At 60.6% G+C, this 22,682-nt stretch overlaps 2 protein-coding genes across 13 annotated transcripts in view; one reads left to right on the top strand and one right to left on the bottom strand.

The window, feature by feature from the left end:
- RTEL1 (regulator of telomere elongation helicase 1) overlaps positions 1–22,682 on the top strand; it is a 34,825-nt gene that overhangs the window by 6,520 nt on the left and 5,623 nt on the right. For 7 of the 10 annotated variants that reach the window (XM_030309163.1, XM_030309164.1, XM_030309162.1 and 4 more), the window contains exons 7-28: positions 880–955; positions 1,799–1,883; positions 2,433–2,498; positions 3,551–3,704; positions 11,053–11,091; positions 11,159–11,237; positions 11,833–11,930; positions 12,522–12,577; positions 16,002–16,076; positions 16,149–16,230; positions 18,224–18,356; positions 18,460–18,573; positions 18,660–18,700; positions 18,838–18,941; positions 19,118–19,195; positions 19,547–19,624; positions 20,056–20,202; positions 20,277–20,392; positions 20,548–20,671; positions 20,762–20,909; positions 21,118–21,275; positions 21,874–21,969. In XM_030309163.1, the coding sequence (XP_030165023.1) occupies positions 880–955; positions 1,799–1,883; positions 2,433–2,498; positions 3,551–3,704; positions 11,053–11,091; positions 11,159–11,237; positions 11,833–11,930; positions 12,522–12,577; positions 16,002–16,076; positions 16,149–16,230; positions 18,224–18,356; positions 18,460–18,573; positions 18,660–18,700; positions 18,838–18,941; positions 19,118–19,195; positions 19,547–19,624; positions 20,056–20,202; positions 20,277–20,392; positions 20,548–20,671; positions 20,762–20,909; positions 21,118–21,275; positions 21,874–21,969 (2,147 nt within the window). The remainder of the gene's footprint in view (positions 1–879; positions 956–1,798; positions 1,884–2,432; positions 2,499–3,550; positions 3,705–11,052; positions 11,092–11,158; positions 11,238–11,832; positions 11,931–12,521; positions 12,578–16,001; positions 16,077–16,148; positions 16,231–18,223; positions 18,357–18,459; positions 18,574–18,659; positions 18,701–18,837; positions 18,942–19,117; positions 19,196–19,546; positions 19,625–20,055; positions 20,203–20,276; positions 20,393–20,547; positions 20,672–20,761; positions 20,910–21,117; positions 21,276–21,873; positions 21,970–22,682) is intronic. The other 3 variants (XM_030309168.1, XM_030309169.1, XM_030309170.1) reach the window with 1 other exon arrangement.
- LOC115509864 lies at positions 12,433–17,419 on the bottom strand. Of its 3 annotated transcripts, none has more exons than XR_004343341.1 (5): positions 15,389–16,003; positions 14,974–15,138; positions 14,602–14,839; positions 13,231–13,471; positions 12,433–12,903 (listed from the first exon to the last, which is right to left on the bottom strand). XR_004343341.1 is itself a non-coding variant. In XM_032592544.1 (5 exons), exons 2-5 carry the CDS (start codon positions 15,595–15,597, stop codon positions 13,325–13,327), a joined length of 759 nt encoding a protein of 252 aa, XP_032448435.1. In that variant the 5' UTR covers positions 15,598–15,604; positions 16,661–17,419; the 3' UTR covers positions 13,012–13,324. The 3 variants fall into 3 exon arrangements, 2 of the variants coding, with proteins under 2 accessions (XP_032448435.1, XP_032448436.1); XM_032592544.1 differs by lacking the exon at positions 12,433–12,903 and adding an exon at positions 16,661–17,419 and having other exon boundaries at positions 13,012–13,471; positions 15,389–15,604; XM_032592545.1 differs by lacking the exons at positions 12,433–12,903; positions 15,389–16,003 and having other exon boundaries at positions 13,012–13,471; positions 14,974–15,371.

Here is a 22,682-nt window from a genome sequence, read left to right as displayed (position 1 = left end):
TCCCTGGGGCCATTTCGGGGTCGGGTCACTCTGTTCCGGCTTCTGCAGTGGACTGGGCCTGGTACCTGCCACAGTGGGGCCGGGAGCCAGGAGCCCAGTTCCACAGGAGGCTGCCCTGGGGCCCTCGGGTGTTTTTTAGAGGAGAGCCCTGGTCCCGCCAGCCTGGGCGAGGGCTCCCAAGTGGCCGGGTTAAAGCAGCTCCCCAGAGGGTTCCTGGGGCCCTGGGAAGGTCCTGTGCCCCTTCTGGAGCACCTTTCTGCCCTGGGCCACCTGGCTGTCCAGCCAGCAGGGTGTGGTGCTTATGGGCTGCTATCCCGAGGGAGGGGCCCTGGGTCTGTGAGGTGGGTTCTGCCTCGGGGCGCCCCATCCTTCCTGTCTGCCCTGCCTCTGCTCTGTGCTCCCTGCACTGTTGACATTTGGGGGTGGGGGCGGGGAGAGAAAGCAACTTGGTGCCAGACTGAAGCCTACTAGTAAGACAGATGCTCCCAGGGCACGGCCTCGAGAGTGTCTGGGATGGTGGTGACGGGCTGTGGGACTGTGCACCCCCTCCAGCCCCGTAACCCCCAAGTTCCCAGGGATCCCCTCTCCTATTTATCAGTCTCAGGCCAGCAGCCACCTTCTGAGGTACAGGGCAGGGCTCCCTAAGGATCGCTTAAGGTCTGGGGTCCTTCCCAGGTGACCCTCAGGCTGACAGGGCAGGAGTTCTCTCTGGTGAGTCCCTGGCGGGGGGGTGCCCCCGTCTTGCCCTGAGGGAGAGTCTTGGGGTGGCCGTGGCCACTGCTCACTATGTGGGAGCCATGCTGTTCTGGGCGTCCCTCTGGGGTCTGCGGGGACTCAGTGGGCCTGAGGACACGTCTTTACTCCTGCCTCTTTCGCCAGAGAAGAGCCTGGAGCAGGAGCTGACTACCTCCATCCTGGACATTGAAGACCTGGTCAAAAGTGGGAACAAGCACAAGTAAGACCCTTCCCAGCCAGGCAGCAGCCACCGCGTCCTCCGGGCGGGTTCTGGCAGGACACCATGAGCCGTGGTCCTCGTTGCCTCGACTGGTCCTAAAGCTGACAGTTGCTCAGTGTGAAAAACGGAAGCGTCTCCGAGGAACACAGGCAGGGAGCCGTCACCGCCGTGCTGACGGGCAGCTCTGGCCTCCTGGAGGACGCACTGTGGCTTCCAGCAGCCGGTGGGCAGCGCACCTGCCCTCCCCACTTGGCCCGTTCCCACAGAACATGCCTGCCTCTCTGCTGTGTGTATCAGCCTCTTAGGGCTTCGGGGCTCCGAGCTGTGCTAAGATGGGGTTCAGCGTTTTCTTTCTGACTGCCTCAGCTCTGTACCCAGGAATAGCATTGGGGTTTTTGTTTATGTAGACATTTATTTTTTTTTTGCTTAAAATTTTTTTTTAACGCACATTCACTTATTTTTGAGAGGGCATAAGCAGAGGGCGAGAGACACAGAATCCAAAGCAGGCTCCAGGCTCTGAGCTGTCAGCACAGAGCCCGATGCGGGGCTTGAACCCACGAACCACAAGATCGTAACTTGAGCCAAAGTCGGACGCTTAACCGACTGAGCCACCCAGGCGCCCCTGTTTATGTGGAATTTTCAATCGGTGACCCAGTCGAAGTCCCTGGTCAAAGACTCAGGTGGGAGTTGTGGGCCCTCCCACCGTCCCCAGGCTCCGGCTCCTGTCTGGGCCCCGTGCAGCACGAGGGCTCCTTCCTCACGCCTGCCCCGCAGCAGGAGCCCCTCCAGGGACCTGGTCCCCGCTCTGTGGTGCTCACGGCGCCACCTCCCTGCTCCCCACAGGCTGTGCCCGTACTACCTGTCTCGGAACCTGAAGCAGCAGGCTGATATCATCTTCATGCCGTACAACTACTTGTTGGACGCCAAGGTGAGCCGTCTGCTCGCGTGGCTGCCGAGTGCTGACGTCAGCGGGTGTCCCTGGCTTCACAGGGGCCGGCGGGGCCTTTGCTCGTTCAGTTCCTGAGACTAGACCCTTCCTCAGGGCAGCAGGCGGGTGTGGCTGCAGTAGCCGCGGTGCTCGCGTCTGTCAAAACCCAACCACACACTTAAAACGGGCACTTTGTTTATGGAAACGTCAGCTGCAGTGGAGACACAGAAGTTCTAGTCCTAGACCCCAGCCACGTCACCCTGTCCCACCCTGAGGGAACGCTAGGCCGAGCCCCGCTTTGCTCCTTGTCCGTTCCTCGGCTGTGTGGCGAGCGCGGTGTGGGGTCGCGTACCTGCTCCCTTGTGCCGTGCGTGTCGCCGGAAGGGCCACCTGAAGTCCAGCTCAGCGGTGGGTGGGTGGAATGGAGGGGATTGCCCGCGGCTCCGGCAGTGCGGTGGTGACGCTTGGGGAGGAGGGGGAGGGCCGGCCCACCCCTGCCTGCCTCGTGCTTCTTGGCTCCAGCCCTGCGTCCTTCCCCTCTTGGTGCAGAGCCGCCGGGCGCACAGCATTGACCTGAAGGGGACGGTTGTGATTTTCGACGAAGCTCACAATGTGGTGAGTAGCTGGGTGGCCGTTGGCCACACCTCTCCTTTGCCGCCTTCCTGCGGACCGCAGTGCAGACCTTTCCGAGCCCCAGGCGAGGCACACCGGCCGGCCCCGTGGCCCACTTCCACCTGGAATCCCCCCCACTACCCCCCCTCCCGTCTGTTTTGTTCTCTTTGTCTCTCGGTGGACGCCTGGCCTGATGCTCCCCGTTGGTGGCCATAACCAGACTCGGCTCAAAGAGGCCACCTCCTGGCCCCTCTCTCTCACCTGCACCCTGCCTCACACGTTCCTGTGACCCCCGCTCAGGGCCTGTGTTTCCAGGAATGGCTGGCCTTGGCCAGGGCACTGGAGGAAGGCCACTTGGGTGCTCTGGAGCCTTGCGTCCTGGGACAGTGGTGGCCACTCTCAAGCTTCCGCTTGGTTCCAGGCATTGTTATGGGGGACAATAGGTCCAGTGGGCCAGATAGAACTTTTGAGGAAAACCAGGAATCTGTATTTTTAAAAAAAAATTTTTTTAATGTTTACTTATTTCTGAGACAGAGCATGAGTTGGGGAGGGGCAGAGACAGAGGGAGACACAGAATCCAAAGCAGGCTCCAGGCTCCAAGCTGTTAGCACAGAGCCCGACATGGGGCTCGAACCCACGAACCGTGAGATCATGACCTGAGCCGAAGTCGGTCGTTCAACCGACTGAGCCACCCAGGCGCCCCTCTCTATTTTTTTTTTTAAGTTTATTTTGTTTTAGTAATCTCTACACCAAATTTGGGGCTTGAACTCACAATCCTCAGATCAGGAGTCGCATGCTCTTCTGACTAAGCAAGCCAGGTGCCCCCAGAAATCTATATTCTAATGGGAAATTTTCTGCTGACGAAGTTTCAGACACTCGTGTGGTTGGATGGCCATTTTTGGACCAGTTTGTGACCTGGCCTTAGAGACCGTGGAGGGGGGACTTTGGCGGGGGGGGGGGGGGGCTCTGCTTCCTGTACCCTCATCCGCACCTTGGCTTCCTGGACCCCCGAGTCCCTGCCCCGTTTGGCTGTAGCGTGTATGCTGGTCTCTCAGGAAAAGATGTGTGAGGAGTCGGCATCCTTCGACCTGACCCCCCATGACGTGGCTTCTGGACTGGACGCCATAGACCAGGTCTTGGAGGAGCAGACCAAGGTGGCACAGCAGGGCGAGTTCCACTTGGACTTCAGTGCGGACTCTGCCGCCTCAGGTGAGTTTGCAGGTGGGAGACGAGAGACGAGACAGGCTGCCCGGTGGTCTCTGGTCCCAGCGCCTTCTTCAGTCGTTTGGGGACAAGGTGAACTTCTTTTTTCTTCAACGTTTTACATTTGAGAGCGAGAGAGAGGGAGAGCAGGAGCAGGGGAGGGGCGGAGAGACAGAGATGAATCGGAAGCAGGCTCCAGGCTCCAAGCTGTCAGCACAGAGCCTGATGTGGGGCTTGAACCTGTGAGCAGTGAGATCCTGACCTGAGCCAAAGTCGGACGCTTAACTGACTGAGCCCCCAGGCGCCCCAAGATGAATTATGTTAGGAGGGTCTTGGGGCTTCATGGAGCAGGGAGTGGGTGCCCGCTGACCGTTCCATCATTCTCTGAAGACCTTTCCACAGTTTCCCAGCGGTAGAGACTCCACTGTATAAAAATGAAAACTACACGTGTTAACTGTGAAGTACGTCATTTATCAAAGACCCGCTAGCGTTACTCGTATGTGGCTTACTCTCCTCACAGTCCGCTCCCGGTGTTTTCCAGGACACGAGGGTAATTGTGCTGGACGTGCACGTGTTTGGTGGCCACGGTTAGTTTGCGTGGATCCGCTCCGCGGCCTCTGTCAGTGGCTGACAAGGTCACAGCAGGACCGCTCTGCCGTAGGCACCTCCCCTGTCTGGCTACTAGAGGTTTGGGACGTTTGCGCTCTGTACGGCGGTGTCTCCAGAGGCTTTGCTGTGTCCTGCCGTCGGCTCGGGGTGCCGGCGGGGGCAGCTGGAGCTTCCTCTTTGCGACCCGAGACTGAACAGTCTCCAGAGGGAGCAGAGGCCCCCCTGTGGGCTCCATGCGCCCTTCTTGCCCGGGGCACCTGCGTCTGCCCTCTCGGTCAGGCCTCCGCTGGCTCGCCCACAGCCCCGTGCCGATGGACGGAGGGTTCGTAAGCGGTGCTTGTGTGGTTGGCACAGAAGTTCTCGAGTGTTTTGGTTTGGACCTTTATGTTCTTAACGCTTTACTGAATTCTGGGCGCCTGGGCGGTTCAGTCAGTGAGGTGTCTGACTCACGGTTCATGAGTTTGAGCCCCGCATCGGTCTCTGTGCTGACAGTGCACAGTCTGCTTGGGATTCTCTCTCTCCCTCTCTCTCGGCCCCTCTCTGACTCACGCGCACACTCTCTCCCAAAATAAGTAAATGAAAACTTAAACCTAAAAAAGTTAAAGTTAAGAAGAAACCTTACTGATTCGTCTTTCTGTGAATTATGTTTATCGATGATTACTGTATTAGACATGGAAACTAAACAAAGAGAGACTAAACAGGTCACAACGACATATTTGTTCTTGTGAGTAACGAGCCATTACGCGTTACGTGAGACTCCAGGGCTGCCATAACAACGCGCCATAAGCCGGGCGACCTGGAACGACAGGACCCCCCCTCTCCCCGCCCCCGCCCTGGGGCCCGAGTCTGAGGCCCACACGTCGGCTCCACACGTCGGCTCCTGAGGCGTCTGGGGCGTCTGTCCAGCCTCCAGCCTCCGTTGCGTCTTCACGCGGGTTTCTCTCCCGTGTGTCTGTGTCCAAATGTCCCTCTTCTTGTAAGGACACCGGTCACGGAAGTAGGACCCACTGTCGTGCATAGTGACCTCATCTTAACTTGATCATATCTGCAAACACCCTGTTTCCAAATACGGTCACGCTCACAGAGACCACGGGTTAGGAATTGAACAGATCTTTTTATAGAACGTGGTTCAGTCCATGGCATGTTAACACAAATAATGTTTTGTTTCCCTTCCTTCCTTTCTTTTCTTTCTTTATCTCTCTCCGCTCCCCTCCCTTCTCCTCCCTTCCTTCCTTCCTTCCTTTCTTTTGAGAGAGAGAGAGAGAGACAGAGAGACAGAGAGCACGAACAGGGGAGGGGCAGAGAGAGAGGGAGACACAGAATCTGAAGCAGGCTCCGAGCTGTCAGCACAGAGCCCGAGGCGGGGCTCGAACCCAGGAACTCTGTGTGAGATCATGACCTGAGCCAAAATTGGACGCTTAACCGACTGAGCTACCCAGGTGCCCCAAGAACGTTTTTCTTAAAAAACGACTGTATTTTAAAAATCGAAACAGTGGCATCTTATTATGGTTAAAAAGATCTGTTTGATAATCTGGCTTTGTCAAAGGTGGTTGGGCCGTAACTTTCTGCTTTTGCTCTGATGCGGTACCGCCCATCACGTGCTGCGTTCATTTCCCGCTGCTGCTGTAGGTAGTGCCGGCAACGCCGGGCAACACAGATGTATCGTCTTCCAGGTCTCCCGATTCCGTCCAGGCCGGTCCATCCGAGGGGAAAGGCAAACTGTGTGTCATGCTGAGGGGTGGCGTTGTCATGAAGACAGGTGCGGCCCTGCAGGCCCCCTGAGCTGGTCTCGGGCTCCAGGTCCCTGGGCCTCACAGGAGCTTGTCTGCCCCCATGGAGCCCTGCCCGTTTGTACCTGTTTCACATTTTCCCTTCATCAGAACTGCTGAATCAGAGCTGTGTTCGACGCCCGAATGCACGTGTGTTTGAGTGAACAGCTACGTGTTTCTCTGCGAGGACACCTAGAAGTGGATTATCTGGATGGATGGTCTTATGTTTTTCTTAAACCTTGTTATCTTGAGATTTTTATTCTCAAGTCCCGTGTCCTCTCAGAACTCTCCAAAGCGCAGTGACTTTGTCATAGTGTCTCAGTGTCCGCCATGCGACGTGCCCCCTCAACACGTGGTTTCAGACTGCTCTGCGTCCGCGGAAGTGTCCTGGCCTGCCGTGCTCAGCTCTTGTTATGGGCTCCGGTTTTCTTCTTCGGGGACGCGTTCAGAGCCTCCTCTGCCTCAAGGTCTTTCCTGTGTCTTTCCTGACTTATAAAAAATTGCCCCCTTTCTCCTCCTGTTTCTCTGAAGTCGCCGTGGCAGGCGTCCACTTTGGTTTTCCTTCCGATTTAGTCTTCGTTTTTAAAATCATCTTTTGTTTTTCTCCTGTTTCCATTTGAGTTCTGTGGACGGATGATCTCTTTTTGTGCGTCCTTCCAGATACTCTGTATCTCAGCGTTTGTTTCCCAAGAACAAGGACACTCTCGTGTGGCCTTGCTCTGATCGGGAGACCAACATCGATAGTGCACTCTTGTCAAGAATTTGTCCAGCCATCCTCACTGTAGCCTGAGACACAACCAGAGGAAATGTCGTGGTCTGGGAGCCACGCCGTGGCCGTGTCTCTGTGGCCTGAGAGCTGTGGTCTGGACAGATGTCCTCTTCTGTGGCCTAGATACCTGTGAAGAGAAAGGTTAGTTACGTTGGACGCCCTGCACTTGGAACATGTGAGATGTGCCCTCGTGACTCCGTTCAGGACCGCCCACAAGTGCCGTGCCCTCGGGCTCGTATCACAGACGAGGCTCGGCACGTCTGTGTGTGCATTGTTGGTGACGCCAACTTTGATCACTCGGTAAGTGACGACTGCCGGATTTTCCTGCTATGAAGTTTCTGCTCTTCCATCTGTAATTTCTAAGTAACCTGTGGCGTCCGTTCGCGATTCGTCTCTGAAGTAACGATTACCGTAATCTTTGCAAAATGACGTGTCTTCTTACCCCTGGATGCCGCTCATTTCTGAATTGGAATTTCCCCGTATGGAAGACTTTGCTCCTCTACACGGCAGGGCAGCGTCCTTCCCGTGCGTGCGGGGTCGCGGGCTCACGCACACGCTCCAGTCTGTCTGAAACCGCGCGTCTCATCCTCGCTTTCTCCCCGTCACGTCGGTCTTCCCATCCATTTTGTCTTGTTTTTATTTATTTGTTTAAGTAATTTCTACACCCAGTGTGGGGCTCAAACTCAGGACCCTGAGGTCTAGAGTCGCCAGCCGGGAGCCCCGATCCATCCTTTTTACGTAATTATTTACTTTTAATTATATTTTTTATTTTTTAAAATTTACATCCAAGTTAGCATCTAGTGCAACAGTGATTTCAGGAGTAGATTCCTTAGTGCCCCTGACCCATTTAGCCCATCCCCCCTCCCACAACCCCCCCAGTAACCCTCAGTTTGTTCTCCATATTTGTGAGTCTCTTCTGTTTTGTCCCCCTCCCTGTTTCTATATTATTTTTGTTTCCCTCCCTTATGTTCATCTGTTTTTTCTCTTAAAGTCCGCATGTGAGTGAAGTCATATGATTTTTGTCTTTCTCTGACTGACTGATTTCTCTTAGCATAATACCCTCCAGTTCCATCCGTGTAGTTGTAAATGGCAAGATTTCATTCTTTTTGATCGCTGACTAATACTCCATTGTATATATACATCACGTCTTCTTTATCCATTCATCCATCGATGGACATTCGGGCTCTTTCCACACTTTGGCTATTGTTGATAGTGCTGCTATAAACATGGGGGCTTTTTTTTTTTTTTTAGAATTTTTTTTTTTAATGTTCATTTATTTTTGAGAGCGAGCGAGTTGGGGAGGGGCTGAGAAAGAGGGGGGACAGAGGAGCCGCTGCAGTCTCCAAGCTGTCGGCACAGAGCCCAATGCGGGGCCCTAATTCACAAACCGTGAGATCATGACCTGAGCTGAAGGCAGACGCTTAACCGACGGAGCCACCCAGGTGCCCCCCCCCCCCATCCTTTTTTTGATAGTGGAAAAAGCTGGCTTCTGTTTTTCCCAATAGTTCACTTACTTGTTTTATCCTGGAATACCCAAACGGTTGTTTCTAAACAGCTCACGCATCCGTGATAACGGCAGGCCTCCTCGCCAGAGCCGAACGCTCTCGTACCCGTTCTGTCGTCGGCCCAAGTGCGCAGCCCGCATACTGTGCCCTGGTGCTCGGCTGTGCCTGCAGCTCCACTGTCGTTTCATCATCCTCTCCGCTTCCCTTGCTCTCCTTTAGATTTCACTTCTTACGCATTTTTCTCCCTCTGTTGATTTTATCACGCCTTTGCTATTTTTTGAGCATTTGAAATGTTAACGTGGGTCCAGAAGTCATCGTCTACTCGAGAAGTGTCTTGTCAGTCTCTGATTTATTCTGTTTTGGGCTTTATTTCCCCCACGAAAGCAGCAGATACAAGCGTGTGTTGCTGCCTCCCTCTTCTCCCCAGTACGCAGGGCCGTGTGCTCCTTGGAGACGCGTGTTTGCACCTTACTGCTTTCGTTCCTAGCATGCCCTGCCAAGGCCTCCCCTTGCAGAGGCTCCCTCCTCCTCGGCTGCCTGAGTCCCCCTGTGGATGTCCCATGTCCGTCTGTATGGCATCTAGGCTGTTCCCAACACCCCCGGTCACAAACGGCGCCGTGAGGGCAACATGGCACATGCACTTCAGGGTCAGCTCCAGGATCCGGGGCTGCTGTCGACAGGGAAGCATGCTGTTGGGCTGTCGAACCCTGGGCCCCTCATCACTGGTGGCAGGGGACCGTTTGCAGTCCCACCGGCAGTGGGCAGAGGTCTGCGTCCCCACAGCCTTGGCCACAGAATGCGACGTTGGGCCTTTTCATCCTGCCGGTCTAATAGACCGGGCCGCGGTGTGCTATTCGTTTGCTTTCCTTCCGGGAGTGAAATTGAAGGCTTTTTCAGTTGTTTCAGGAATGTGGATTTTGTTCTGGGAAGGGCTGTGCTGTGGGTGTGGAGTGGCTGATATCTTTAGTTTTCATGTGATGTCCTTGTTCTGTCCCGGAAAACCACGTGACACCAGCCACCCCACCCCCCACCCCCACCCCCCCCCTCCACCCCCAGCCAGCTCTCGTCTGTGAGTTTCTCAGACTTTCCTTGAGTTTGAAAAACCTTGACAGTCGGGAGGAAGGTTGATAAGGCCTTTTGCAGCGTGTGCCCTAATCGGATGCGTCTGATGTTTCTCTCAGGGCTGTGCTGGGGCTCCCGGGCTTGGGAGAGTGCCCTTCTTGTCTCGTCCCGCCAGCTGTGTGTGACTTAGGACCCTCGGCCGGGACCACCAGGCGAGCCCCTTTGTGTGCGGGGCCTCTTTGCAGCCACTGGTTTCTTCTCCTTTCCACCCCGTCCTCCCTGGAAGGAGGCCGCTCAGCACAGCCCACACCTGGGGCCCGTTCCCCTCGGTATCCCTCTCTGGGACTGCACACAGGCCCGTGGTCTCAAGTGATGCCAGCTGGGGTGCCCGGTGGGCTTAGTCGGAAGGGCGTGTGATGCTTCATCTCGGGGTTGTGAGTTTGAGCCCCACATGGGGTGTAGAGATTTTTGTGAATAAATAAAACCTTAGAAAGAAAGACGCCAACTAACAAGCACAAAAAAAGGTAAATTGGACATCATTGAAATTAAAAACTTAAAAAAGAATTTTTTTAAGCTTATTTTGAGAGAGAGAAATGGGGAGGCGCAGGGAGAGGGGGAGAGAGAGAATCCCAAGCAGGCCCCACACTGTCAGCGCAGAGCCCGATGTGGGGCTCGAACTCATGAAGCCATGAGGTCATGACCTGAGCCGAAATCGAGAGTCAGGTGCTTAACTGAGCCCCCCCCCCCCCCAGATGCCCCTGGTGATATTGTTTTTATAGGAAAAGCAGAATAGATGCTTGTTTTTTTGTTTTCCTTTATTTTCCCAATTTTCATATTTGGGAGTTTATTCTCGACTGCTTATTGGTCCCTTGTCCCCCTCAGGAGAGTAGGGGTTTTTTGTTTGTTGAAAAAAAATTTTTTTAATGTTTATTTATTCTTAGAGAGAGAGAATGAGCAGGGGAGGGGCAGAGAGAGGGAGACACAGAATCCAGAGCAGGATTCAGGCTCCGAGCTGTCAGAGCAGAGCCGGACGCGGGGCCTGAACTCCTGAACTGCAAGATCGTGACCTGAGCCGAAGTCGAACGCTCAACCGGCTGAGCCCCCCAGGCGCCCCTCAGGACAGTAGTTTTAATGTCATCAGTGGGTACTTGTGTTTCAACACGGTCTGCTCTAAGCCTCATCCTCCCTGAACTCAGGGTCCCATCTTTGGCCGTTAGCGTGGCCCCGCCAGGCCTTGAGGGAGACTGGGATATTCCTCACCTGTCCACGCTTTTCCTGTCCCTCATCTGGCTCCAGCCAAGTCTCCAAGCAGTCCTGGTTTCCTCTCGCGGGAGATCTGATCTCGCAAGAGCCACGATGCGGGCGCTGGGACACTTTGTAGCTGGGTCGTTGTCCTGGGCCTCCAGCGAGCATCCGAGTATGTGTGTGCTCCCGTGTCCCTAGAGGTGAGACACCGCCAGCTCACACCGCTGCTTCTGGCCCTCGTTCGGGCTGCAAGGGTTCAGAGCCTGTTGGACTGGTCTGTGCGAACCTCCAGACCGCCACGACTTGGGGAAACTGGCAGGAATCCGGCCCGAATCCTGTCTCCAGGATGCGGTGCGTGGCGGTGGAAAGTGACTGTGCCTTTGCTGCTCTCCCAGGGCTGCGCATGGAGTTGGAAGACCTCGCCAAGCTCAAGGGTGAGTGCTGCCCTCCCCCGCTGCAGCGTGGCCGGGCGGGCTGCACCTGACGACCCCTTGCCCACAGTGATCCTGCTTCGCCTGGAGGGGGCCATCGATGCCGTTGAGCTGCCGGGGGACCAGAGTGGTGTCACCAAGCCAGGGAGGTAAAGGACAGTGGGTGTGCCCGGCTCTCCTTACAGTGCCCAGCTGCCCTGGCCCCGGCCTCTCCCGCTCTGGCCCAGCCCTTGGGCGACAGCGCAGCCACCCTTCAGAGTGAGGAGCTTCTGTGCGCATCTTCCCGCCAGCCTCCTCTTCTGGCCGCCCGTAGGCCTGGATGGCTGGCCGGGGTGCGCAGGACTGTGGTCTCAGCAGCCCAGGGCACCTGGCTTTATTTCCTAAAGGCAGGTGAGGGATCGTGGCCTGGGGCCGGTTGTAGCTTTCCTCAGGGCACAATTGACAGCTGTGCTGGGATCCAGCCTCAGGTTCTCGAGGTGTGGAATGTTCTAGAATGTGCTGGAGCACTGCTGCCTGCCTTCTTCCTGAGCCCATCTGTCACACTGTGCTCAGAGCCTTGTGGGACTCCCACTTGCTTCCCAGCTGCTCCAGGCCCTTCGGCCTTCACGGCCCAGACGGCAGGGCTTACCTGCCTCCCAGAGCTGCCCTGTGGGGCCTTGCCTTTTCCTTCACACTCAGGGCTCTGAAGTTTGGCCTCCTCTCAGGGGGCGGCCTGGGCCCTGCCTGAGCCTCTGTCCTCTGCAGCTACATCTTTGAGCTGTTTGCCGAAGCCCAGATAACCTTTCAGACCAAAGGCTGCATCCTCGACTCCCTGGACCAGATCATCCAGCACCTGGCAGGACGTGAGTCCCCATTGGGCCCCGTGGCCATCTTGGCCCCCACACTGGCCTTGACTCAGGGCTGTAGCCTGCTGCACCCCCAGTCGGGAACGTTGCCCCCAGATCCCCCTTTCTGCCTGGGGTGTTGAAGCCTCGCTGCTGTTCAACGGGCACGTGTTTTGTAAAGCACGTTCCCTGGTCAGCCCCGGAGGGGAAGAGTGGTGAGGCACCTGCTGGGCGACTGAGCCACGGGTCCCGCCAGCCTCTCCCCTGAGCCCCCCGCATCCTGTGTCCACCCAGAGGCTGTACCGTGGGCCCACTTCTGCTGGGTGGGGCCTTGTTCTCATCTCAGACGGTCGCTTTGCTGTGCTCCTGGGCCCTGGGGGTGGCCCAGCAGCCTCAGCCGTACTTGAGCACAGAGCCTGTTCTCATCCCGCCGACCCCCCGGAGACGTTCTGGCAGCAGTGTGGGAACTGCCCCCCCCCCCCCCCCGCAAGGGCGCGCCCCACACCAACACTGGGTTGAGGCCGAGCTTGCTCGTGGCTCCTGAGGGCGGAGGGTCCAGGGCCTCCCCTGGCAGAGGTGCGGGATGGCCAGCGTCTGCTGCTCCCACAGGTACGGGGCCGTTCACCAACACGGCGGGGCTGCAGAAGCTCTCGGACATCATCCAGGTAGGGTGGGCTTATGGCGAAGGTACGGCGTCTCCTTTCCTGATGGGGGTCGAGGGGTGCCTCCTTCTCCCAGGTTTGGGGCAAGGCCAAGGCGCCCACGCCACGTGCTTCGAATCAACATCTGAAGCGTGTCTCCTCTTACCTGGAGGTGCTCTGCGAGGCCTTAGGGGAGCGGGCCGTGCTTGGCTGCTCTGGGCAGTCAGGTCCAGGGTGGGTTCCCCGGGGGCCAGGGGGCGTGGGGGCCTGGCGGGGTCCCCTGGGTTTCAGGCAGGCTTCGTGGCCACACCGTCCGCTCTCACCTTTTCTCAAGTAATTTCTTGAAGCAGCTTTTCAGAGGTAAGTCAAAGCATGAGTCCATCACAGAGTGAGAGGCCATCGACTCTGTCTACCCAGCCCCGTTGTCTGGCCACTGGGCCAGCCCACCCAGAGAGGCATTCAGATACTAGGGGTGAGTGCGTTTGGGCAACGCCTGTGAGCCCAGGTGGGGCCCATGGGGCTGGCGTTCAGAGTCGGCAGGCGCGGCCAGCATGTTCTCTGGGCCAGGCTGGCCTCACTCTGGCCTCTGGGATCCACTTTGGGGTGAGGGCAGCCCCTCCTGGCGCACGCAAACCCCACCTTTCCCTAGCCAGGCCACCAGTCGGGACATCACACACCTCAGGGCCTGTGGACACGGCCGCCTCCTGCCCCCCAGGGTGCTGTCGTGTGTCCAGCTAGCTGTCTTTGGGTCTGGCTGAGCCACTTCTCAGCTCAAGTGGACAAGCCAGGGTCTGTTTCCCTCAGTCGAGTGGCTGCCGGGCCAGCTGTCGAGGACCGTCCCTTTCTGAGGAAAAGGACCCTATGACGAGGGCCTCGCTGGCCCTTTCTTAAGAGGACTCTTGGTGCTAGTGGTCCTTGCTGAAACAAGACACAGGAGGCTCTGTGCTCTGTGGTGCTTCTTCACACCTGCATGGCCAGGCTGGGAGGTCCGGCTGGGGTTGGGGGAGGCCAGGAATGGGAGGTCCGACTGGGGTTGGTTGAGGCCAGGCTGGGAGGTCTGACTGGGGTTGGGGGAGGCCAGGAATGGGAGGTCCGACTGGGGTTGGGGGGAGGCCAGGCTGGGAGGTCCGACTGGGGTTGGGGGAGGCCAGGCTGGGAGGCCCGACTGGGGTGGGGGGAGGCCAGGCGGGGGAGGTCCGACTGGGGTTGGGGGAGGCCAGGAGGGGGAGGTCCGGCTGGGGTTGGGGGAGGCCAGGAATGGGAGGTCCGGCTGGGGTTGGGAGAGGCCAGGCTGGGAGGTCCGGCTGGGGTTGGGGGAGGCCAGGAATGGGAGGTCCGACTGGGGTTGGGGGGAGGCCAGGCTGGGAGGTCCGACTGGGGTTGGGGGAGGCCAGGCTGGGAGGTCCGACTGGGGTGGGGGGAGGCCAGGAATGGGAGGTCCGACTGGGGTTGGGGGAGGCCAGGCTGGGAGGTCCGACTGGGGTTGGGGGGAGGCCAGGCTGGGAGGTCCGACTGGGGTTGGGGGGAGGCCAGGCTGGGAGGCCCGACTGGGGTGGGGGGAGGCCAGGCTGGGAGGTCCGACTGGGGTGGCGGGAGGTCCGATTGGGGTTGGGGGGAGGCCAGGCGGGGGAGATCCAACTGGGGTGGGGGGAGGCTAGGCGGGGAGGTCCGGCTGGGGTGGGGGGAGGCCAGGAATGGGAGGTCCGACTGGGGTTGGGGGGAGGCCAGGCGGGGGAGGTCCGACTGGGGTTGGGGGAGGCCAGGAATGGGAGGTCCGACTGGGGTTGGGGGAGGCCAGGAATGGGAGGTCCGACTGGGGTTGGGGGAGGCCAGGCAGTGGAGGTCTGGCTGGGGTTGGGGGAGGCCAGGCTGGGAGGTCCGACTGGGGTTGGGGGAGGCCAGGCTGGGAGGTCTGCCTGGGGTTGGGGGAGGCCAGGAGGGGGAGGTCCAACTGGGATGGGGGGGAGGGAGGAGGAGCTACGAGTGGGTGATCCTGCAGCCCAGGGAAAGGCAGGTATACGTCCCCCAGAGCCACTGTGATCCGGTACCTGGGGCTCCTTCTCCTTGAGTGTGAAGTGTGGGTAGGTGTTGTCCTGGCGTGCCAGGCCCTGCCTTGCTGTCCTCCCGGCACTTCTCTGAGGCGCTCCAGACCACTTCTGCCTGGGGCCATGGCCTCTTGTGACTGTTGGGTCTCCGGGTACCCTGGCCCCTGTCTGAGACTCCTGCCAGGCGGGCCCTCTCCTGTGAGCTGCTCCCTGCGTGTACTCCCCACTGATCTCAGGGTCCCTGCAGATGAGCGGGCGCTGGGCTAGGGCTGCTGTCCCCTCCACAGGTGCCCTGAGCTCAAACCCGGTCCCACGCAGCCCCCTCCCCTCCCCAGATTCTCCCCCGCAGACTCACTGGAACCCAAGCACCCCTACCCCACTGGTTTGGAATTCCTTTTGGCAGCCGCTCTCAGTGGGCCTGGCAGATGGCTCCGTGTCCCTGCCTGCCCGGTGCTGCCTGTAGGCCAGCTTCTCTCTCTGGTGTGTCCCTTCCAGCTGGAGGAAGTGTGACCGGGCTCTTGCTCCTCCCAGACCTGACTCCTGTGGGAAGGGGGTGTGCTGGGCTGGCCCCGGGGCTGCAGGGGGTCAGTGGGCTGGCCAGACAGGTAGCCCATGTCACAGGCCGCACTGAGAGCACCCCCAGGCGGGCTGTAGAGCCTTGTACCTCCCGAAACTCAGATCCCCTCAAGGTAGGGTGAGAAAGGGGGTCTGCAGCCCACACAGACAGAGGCAGCCTCGGGAGGGATGGGGCAGGTGCAGCCTGCCCTGGGGCGGCGTGAGACCTGCTCACCTGCAAAGCCATGGACAGGAAGCCGCTGGGCCCCAGGGCATCCTGGGGCACTCTTGGTGTTTCTGTCGGCCTCCTGGTACTGTCTTACTAAGTTTTCCTTCTAATTGTAAAAGTCGTTCGGTTTTCTGAGCAGTCCCGCCACGTGGTTTGTTAACTTCAGCGTCGTGCGCCTTCTTCCCCAAAGTTACCTCGCGACTCTTTTTCTCCATTTGTTGCCTTGGCCAAGAGTACGGTTCTCTTTATTTTAGTTAGGGGTCGCTTTTGTCTTTTTACTTCTGGGGGTGAACTGAGTCCCTTGCTCTGGCTCCCTGACCACCCCAGGCCTGCTCCCTGTGAGAGCACATGGATTAGCTACCACAGAGGGGGCCCTGCGGGATGGTTGTGTCTCCGGTGCCGTGGGGTCCTTCAGGAGAGGGGACAGGCAAGTGCGACTCCTGCCCCTCGGCCTAGAGTCCCACAGCAGGGATGCCATGAGCTCAAAGGCAGGGTAGGGGATGACAATGCCCTGAGCATCCGTCCCGTGTGTGGGGGTGACTCAGGAGTGGTGGCCCCTGCTGTACGCTGTGTGACCAGCGTGTCTCTGCTGACTTTGTCCCCTACGTCTGCTTTTCAGATTGTGTTCAGTGCAGACCCTGCGGAGGGCGTGTGTAGTTCCGTGATGGGGCCTGGGGTCTCTCAATCCTACAAGGTAGGGGCTGCCTCGGGGACGGGGGGGACCCTGGGGCTGGGTCTCGGGATGCTGTCCCCTCTGTCCCTCCAGGTGCACATCCACCCTGATGCCGGTCACCAGAGGACAGCTCGGCGATCAGACGCCTGGAATGCCACAGCGGCCAGAAAGCAAGGTATGGTGCCTGGGGGGCGGGGCCGCGCTCCCCTGTTCCAGCTCCGCACAGCGCCCCCGGCCCCCCCGCCCCGGGCGCAGCCTGCCCCGCGTGACCCCACAGCTCAACCAGACAGAGCTGGCGGAGACAGAAGGGCCTCAGAGCTGGCCGACGGCACAGGGCCTACCCAGAGTCACCTGAAGGGCTTCCGTGGAGTGAGGGCACAGCCAGGTCCCCCACCCCACGGGGAGGGGAGACCTGGGCACATTCACGTCAGCACAGGTGTGCTGCTTTAATGCCGTCCCACCGAGCGGACACGTGCGGGGCCAGCTCAGGCCGAGGCCACTCTCCAGACCCCAGGGTCATGTGTGATGGCCACTTCGGTCCCTCTGGTGCTGCCTCTGTTACCCTGACCCCACGTCCCACTCTCCAGGTTTGTTACTGGTCTTACCTGCTTCCACGTGTCCTGGAGACGGGGCCACTTGTGACTCTTGAGGATGGGGTCTGTGTCAGGCATCCCGTGGCTCTTGGTGTGAGGCTAGGCTGGCCTGTCCTGGCCAAGGTGTGTGTCCCTGTGGTGTGGTGTGGTCCACACTGGTGGTGGCCAGTGTCCCGGCAATCCCAGGCAGAGTTCAGCACCCCATGCAGCCTGGCCTTTGGAGTGGGCTTTGCCAGACACGTCTGGGGCAGTGGGTCCCAAGGTCAGGTCACTGTCCTGTCCCGGTCACCCCTCAGCATGGCCGGTGGTCTGTGTTCCAGGCCCAGCCCCCAGCCCTGGCGGCACACCCCCTTCCATGCCGCTGTCAGCCATCCCACGGAGCCGAGCAGGAAGAGCGGGGCTGGGCCCATGGGCAAGGCTGGCGCCAAGCAGGAGGGTCACAGGGTGCCCTCGGCGGGTCACCTGGCCTCTCAGAGCAGGAAGTAGCTTCCATGAAAGGCAGGGAGACCAGCGCAACCCTCGCGTGTTGTGAGGTCACAGGAAGCAGTTTGCGCCAGCACTGGGGCCTGCCCCCCCTCCCCGTCCTGGGGGAGCACTCACACGCGGGCAGGGTATGCAGGTATCCATGGCCGGCGGGGCGGGGCGTCCCCTGTGTCCTGTGTACTTCGGAGCTCATGTGAATTCTCAGAAATAGCCGCCCCGAGTTGGGCGTTTGTGGGAAGCTGGTTCATTGCTGACCTTCCCGAGAAGCAAGGATGTGCGTGAGCAAGGGGAGGGCCGGCCCTGCTGGGAGAGGCCAGAGCACCCAGCCCCCGCTCTCCCCCCCCATCTCGGGCCAGATTCCCACCTGAAGGTGGAAAAACCTTCTCTGGCCCCAGGAGGGGACTGGTTCTTTTCTGGAAACAGCCCTGCTGACCCTTGACCTGGTGTGGGCTTTGGAGTGCTATTTAAAGTCATTCTGCTTGTGCTGGTTTAATTTCCTAAGCTTCCGGACCCAGCTGGGGGCCAGTAGGAGGCAGGCACTTTTAGGAACGGCCGCTTCCAGACACCACTGTCTTGTTGCCGATGACTTCAGCGCTGGCGCTGCCTGCGTGGGGGGGGACGGTCCCCTCCAGGAAAGCGCTGGCCCCGCCCTCCAGGGAAGCGCCGACCCCGCCCCTCCAGGGAAGCACTGACCCCGCCTCCGGGAAGCACGGCCCCTCCCTCCTCCTCCTCAGCAGAGCTTGGGTTCTGCTTCCTTTTCCAGGTGTGCCCTTCAGCCAGGGGCACGTGATGGCAGGCACGCTGCCTGCCTGCTCTCGGTGCCCTGAGCCACACGTCCGTGTCTGCAAGTCTAGGTTGGGTTGGCTGGCCTTTCTGGAGGTGACCCCCAGTATGCTCCCCTTGCGGGTCTGCTCTGGGTCCGCCCATGCTCCCAGGACGCCTGAAGGAAGAAAGAGGGGCCCTGGCCCAGACCCTCAGCTCAGGGCTCAGGCAGGTCCGCGTGTTCAGACATGTACGTGTGGGCTTCGGGGCCCAGCGGCCGCCTGTGGCAGGCCTCCTGTGTCCCACCCAGCCTCACACTCCCCCTCGCAGGGAAGGTGCTGAGCTACTGGTGCTTCAGCCCCGGCCACAGCATGCGCGAGCTGGTCCGCCAGGGCGTCCGCACCCTCATCCTCACCAGCGGCACACTGGCCCCCGTGTCCTCCTTCGCCCTGGAGCTGCAGATGTAAGGCTGCCCTGTGCCCTGTGGGGGCGGGGGTCCCAGGGCCAGCCGCGGGCCGCCAGGTGCTGGGGTTCAGGAGCTCACGGGGGCCACCCTGCTGCCCCAGCCCTTTCCCAGTCTGCCTGGAGAACCCACACGTCATCGACAAGCACCAGATCTGGGTGGGGATCGTCCCCAAAGGCCCCGATGGAGCCCAGCTGAGCTCTGCCTTTGACAAACGGTAGGGGGCCTGGTGGATAAGGAGGTGGGCGGGCAGTGTGCCACCTGCTGGAACCCTCGCGATGGTGGGCCTTTGGCTTTGTGCAGGTTTTCTGATGCATGCCTGTCCTCCCTCGGCAAGGCGCTAGGTGAGTGCCCGTGGGAAGCTTTGGCCTCCATCCTGAGGTCCCACCCCACTCCCTAGTGTCTGGGGTCCCTGCCCTGCCTGCCGTCCCCAGGGGGTATCGTTGGCAGCCTCTCTGAGCACCTACTCCCGCTGACACAGCCACGGTGGCACTTGTAGGCAACATCGCCCGCGTGGTCCCGCACGGGCTCCTGGTCTTTTTCCCTTCCTACCCCGTCATGGAGAAAAGCCTGGAGTTCTGGCGGGTACGTCCCTCCTCTGTGTGTCCTGGGGGTGGGAGGGGAGCCCCAGACGGCCAAGGCTCTGGCAGGGCCGGAGCACGAACATTTGTGTGAGAAGGCAGAGGTGACTGCAGTGTGGCCCTCCGCCTGCCAGATGTGACGGGTGTGATGGGCACCCCCTTCCCTGTCTCTCCTCACAGGCCCGTGACTTTGCCAGGAAGCTGGAGTCCCTGAAGCCTCTATTTGTGGAGCCGAGGAGCAAAGGTGGCTTCTCAGAGGTCTGAGCTCTCAGGCTCCACTGCCCATCATGGCTGCCCCAGGCTGGCCACTGGCCCTGACGCGTCACCTCTTAGGAAGTTTGGGCATGGGGATGATGGCCCCAGACCCTCTAGTCTGAGGGGCTGTCATCGAAGCAAGCCTCCCCTGCCCCCTTACCCCCAGCCCTGGGGTCCCTGTGCTTTCTGGGAAACGTTGAACAGGTTCTGGGTCAGCCTGGGAACCTGTGCCATGAGGAAGCTTCTAGAACTCTGCTCGCCCACCTCCGAGCTGGGACAGCCCTTCATCTCAGGGGATGAGACCTGGGGTCTCGCTTCCGTGGATGGAAGGAGCTGACCGGTGTCTCCTCCCAGGTGGTGGATGCTTATTACGCTCGAGTCGCCTCCCCCGGGTCCAGCGGGGCTACTTTCCTGGCTGTGTGCCGGGGGAAGGTGAGGCTGCTGAGGGTCTGTGCCCCACACCCGCCGGCCTGTCTTCCCCCGGCTGGTGCTCGTGTCGGAGGCAGCTCACGGTTCATGACCTGGGGGCTGTGACACGGTGGGATGGGCCGGTCCGACCGCCTCCCTGGTGCCCCGTGTCCAGCAAGCAGGAGTGAGGAGGGTGCAGCCCTGGCATCCCAGGCTGGACAGCCCTTCGGCGGGCATCGGGTCTAGGCACTGAGAGTGAGCGCCCCTCACCGGCTGCGGGTGGGGAGGGTGGAGGAGCTTCCGGGAGTGTGAGACCCCGGGAGCCGTGAACCCCAGGTAGGGCCTGGCCCAGGGTGGGAGGCTTCTCCCCACCCGTACGTGCGTGGCTGTGAGGACCTGGCATGGGCAGACCCTTGGGGAAGGCAGACCGGGGAAAAGAGTACTCACGCCCCCAGGCCAGCGAGGGGCTAGACTTCGCGGACACGAATGGCCGCGGTGTGATCGTCACGGGCCTGCCATACCCCCCACGCATGGACCCCCGGGTGGTCCTCAAGATGCAGTTCCTGGACGAGTTGAAGGGCCGCAGCGGGCCTGGAGGTCAGGTGAGAGGCCACAGGCCTGGGTGGGAGTGGGGAGGAGGGTCTAGAGCCCCCATGACTGAGCCCCCCGCCAACAGCTCCTCTCCGGGCACGAGTGGTACCGGCAGCAGGCGTCCAGGGCTGTGAACCAGGCCATCGGGCGGGTGATCCGGCATCGCCACGACTACGGGGCCATCTTCCTCTGTGACCACAGGTGCGGCTCTTCTCCACGCAGCCTCGAGGGTGGCCAGCTGGGCTCTGGTCCTTCCCTCAGCGAGCGTGAGCCTGGGCTGTGGGCCGTGGGCCATGGGATGGGCGGGGCTCCCCGGGTGGGCGGGGCTCCCCGTCTGACAGCCGACGCCCTGCCAGGTTCACTCACGCGGACGCCAGAGCCCAGCTGCCCTCCTGGGTGCGCCCCCACGTCAAGGTGTATGACAACTTCGGCCACGTCATCCGGGACGTGGCCCAGTTCTTCCGTGTCGCCCAGAAAAATGTGAGTTCCTAATGCCCAGCTGGCTGCGTCCTCACGCCCTACCCAGGGGATGGGTCTGTGCGCGACCCCAACCTCTCTGTGACTGTCCAGATGCCGGTGCCGGCCCCCCTACTCGCTGCCCCAAGTCTGCGTGAGGGAGAAGGTGCTGTCATGGTGGCCGTGTCGCCCGGCCCCCTCTCCACCAGGAAAGCCAAGAGTCTGGATGTGCACGTCCCCAGCCTGAGGCGGAGACCCGCGGGTGCGTTTGCCTGAGGGACACGGCTGGGCAGGGGCCCTGCGGGCTGGGGGCCTGGGGTGCTTCCCGCTGGCTACCGGTGCGCTCGGTCCAGTGACCAGAGTGCCTGGCTGAGCCTGAGTGTTGCTGGGACGGACCTGACTTGTTGCCCCCCCCCCCCATCACCCCCTTCCTCCCACGGGCTTTGCTGCTGATATCTGTGCTCCCACAGGGTCGCCGACCAGGGACGCCGAGAGCAGCCTGTGTGTGGAGTACGGGCGGGAGCTGGCCCTCGCTCAGCAGAGGCCTGTGGGGTTGCTGGCAGCCCTGGAACACAGCGAGCATCTGGCTGGGGGGCCTGGGGACAAGGCCTCCCCTGGGGAGGAGAAGGTGCGGGAGGCCCCAGAGACAGACCCGTGCCCCCCCCCCCCCCACTCCCAAGCCTGGGGCACATCTACTCTCCCTCCTGTAAACCCCCTGGTCAGGCGGGTGGTTGAGTTTCGGCACACCCCTGGCACGCCCCCCCGCCCCCGCCCCCGGTCCTCAGCTGGTGCTGCCCTACACGCCCCTGCTGGTTCTCTGGGGGTTGGCACGAGCAGTCAGAGTCCAGCTCCTGCTGCCCCAGAGGTCAGCCCTTTCTGGGAGCCTGAGCTGGGGGTGGGGATGGGCAGGGGGGACACAGCTCCTCACCTGGAGCCTTTGCGCTGGAGCCCTTAGCCCTGGCCGGACCTGGAGCCCCCGTGCCCTGCTTGCCGCAGAGTCCCTTCCCCTCCCAGTCCTGCTCCCTGGGGCCTGGGGTGAGCCCGGCAGCGACAGCAGGCGGCCCCTCCCCCCATCCCTTCCGTACCCTTCCCATCTGGGCCACGGGGGAGGCTGGTGGGGCGGACCCAGGAGAGGGCTCTTCTCTCCCACTGTGGGCCCTTGCAGTGTCACAAGGGGCCTGGGGGCTCTGAGGGCGTGGCCAGGACCACAGCGTGTCCCCCCCCAGGCAGCGCATGTCTCCACCCTGTCCCTCCCACGTGAGAAGAGGCCTGCACAGCAGCAGAAAGGAGGCAGAAGGAAGATCAGGCTGGTGGGCAGCCGGGTACGTGAAGCGTCCCACGTACGGGGTCTGGTGGGAGCCCCAGGACGCACGGTGCCGACCAGGGAGTGTGAGGTGTGGCTGGGCCTGGCCTCCCTGCTGCCTTCCCAGGGGTGCAGCCTGGCCCCATGCCCTTGGCTCTCCAAGGCCTGCCCCCCCCCCCCAACCTTTGTTCAGCTGCAATGTTTAAAGGAGGGTCTTTTAAGCCTCATCTCTTAGTAGGTGAGCCTATTCTGACAGCTCTGAGGGCCTCCTCTCGCCCTCCTCTTGGGCTTGGGCCCCCTCCCGCCTCCCTCCTGCCTCCCAGCATCTTTGCAGGGCCTGGCCTGCATGGGCTCCAGGTCTCTTTTGCATTTTAACTTCTCATCTTGACAACCTTTCAGACCCCGCAGAGCTCCCAGCAACGGCATGGGGTCCTGCGGCCCTGCCCGGGGCCCACGGGGTCCCTCCCACCGGGGGTGGCTCCTCCACACTTTGGAGTCCTGCAAACTTGTGGTCAGCTTTGGGCCTTTCGTTCCCTTTTGTCTTTCCTGGAGACCACTTTGTGGGTGGTATGACAGGTCCAGCTGGACAGACGTCGGACCCTCGCCCTTTGGGCGGGTTTGGTGTGGGGCTGGCAGCCAGGTCAGCTCCCCCTGAGCTGAGCCCTTGGCTCAAGTGTGGGTGCTGACGTGCCCGAGTGTGGGGAGGGTCTGCCTTCCCAGCCTCAGATGAAG

This window comes from Lynx canadensis, chromosome A3 (genome assembly GCF_007474595.2).
Source record: "Lynx canadensis isolate LIC74 chromosome A3, mLynCan4.pri.v2, whole genome shotgun sequence".
In the NCBI taxonomy this organism is placed as follows: Eukaryota; Metazoa; Chordata; class Mammalia; order Carnivora; family Felidae; genus Lynx; species Lynx canadensis.
This window is presented reverse-complemented; position numbering and strand designations above follow the sequence as displayed.

Bases quoted from the DNA above. Each gene is read 5' to 3' on its own strand.
- LOC115509864 (XM_032592544.1), bottom strand. From the start codon at position 15,597: ATGGAGAAAAAGAGTCGCGAGGTAACTTTGGGGAAGAAGGCGCACGAC. The intron at 15,139-15,388 runs GTGAGCAGGTCT...CCCTTCCCACAG, and splicing joins TCCTGTCCATGGCTTTGCAG to GAGTCAGGTCTGGGAGGAGC. The intron at 13,472-14,601 runs GTACCGGATCAC...GTCTTGTTTCAG, and splicing joins TCAAGGAGAAGGAGCCCCAG to CAAGGACCACTAGCACCAAG.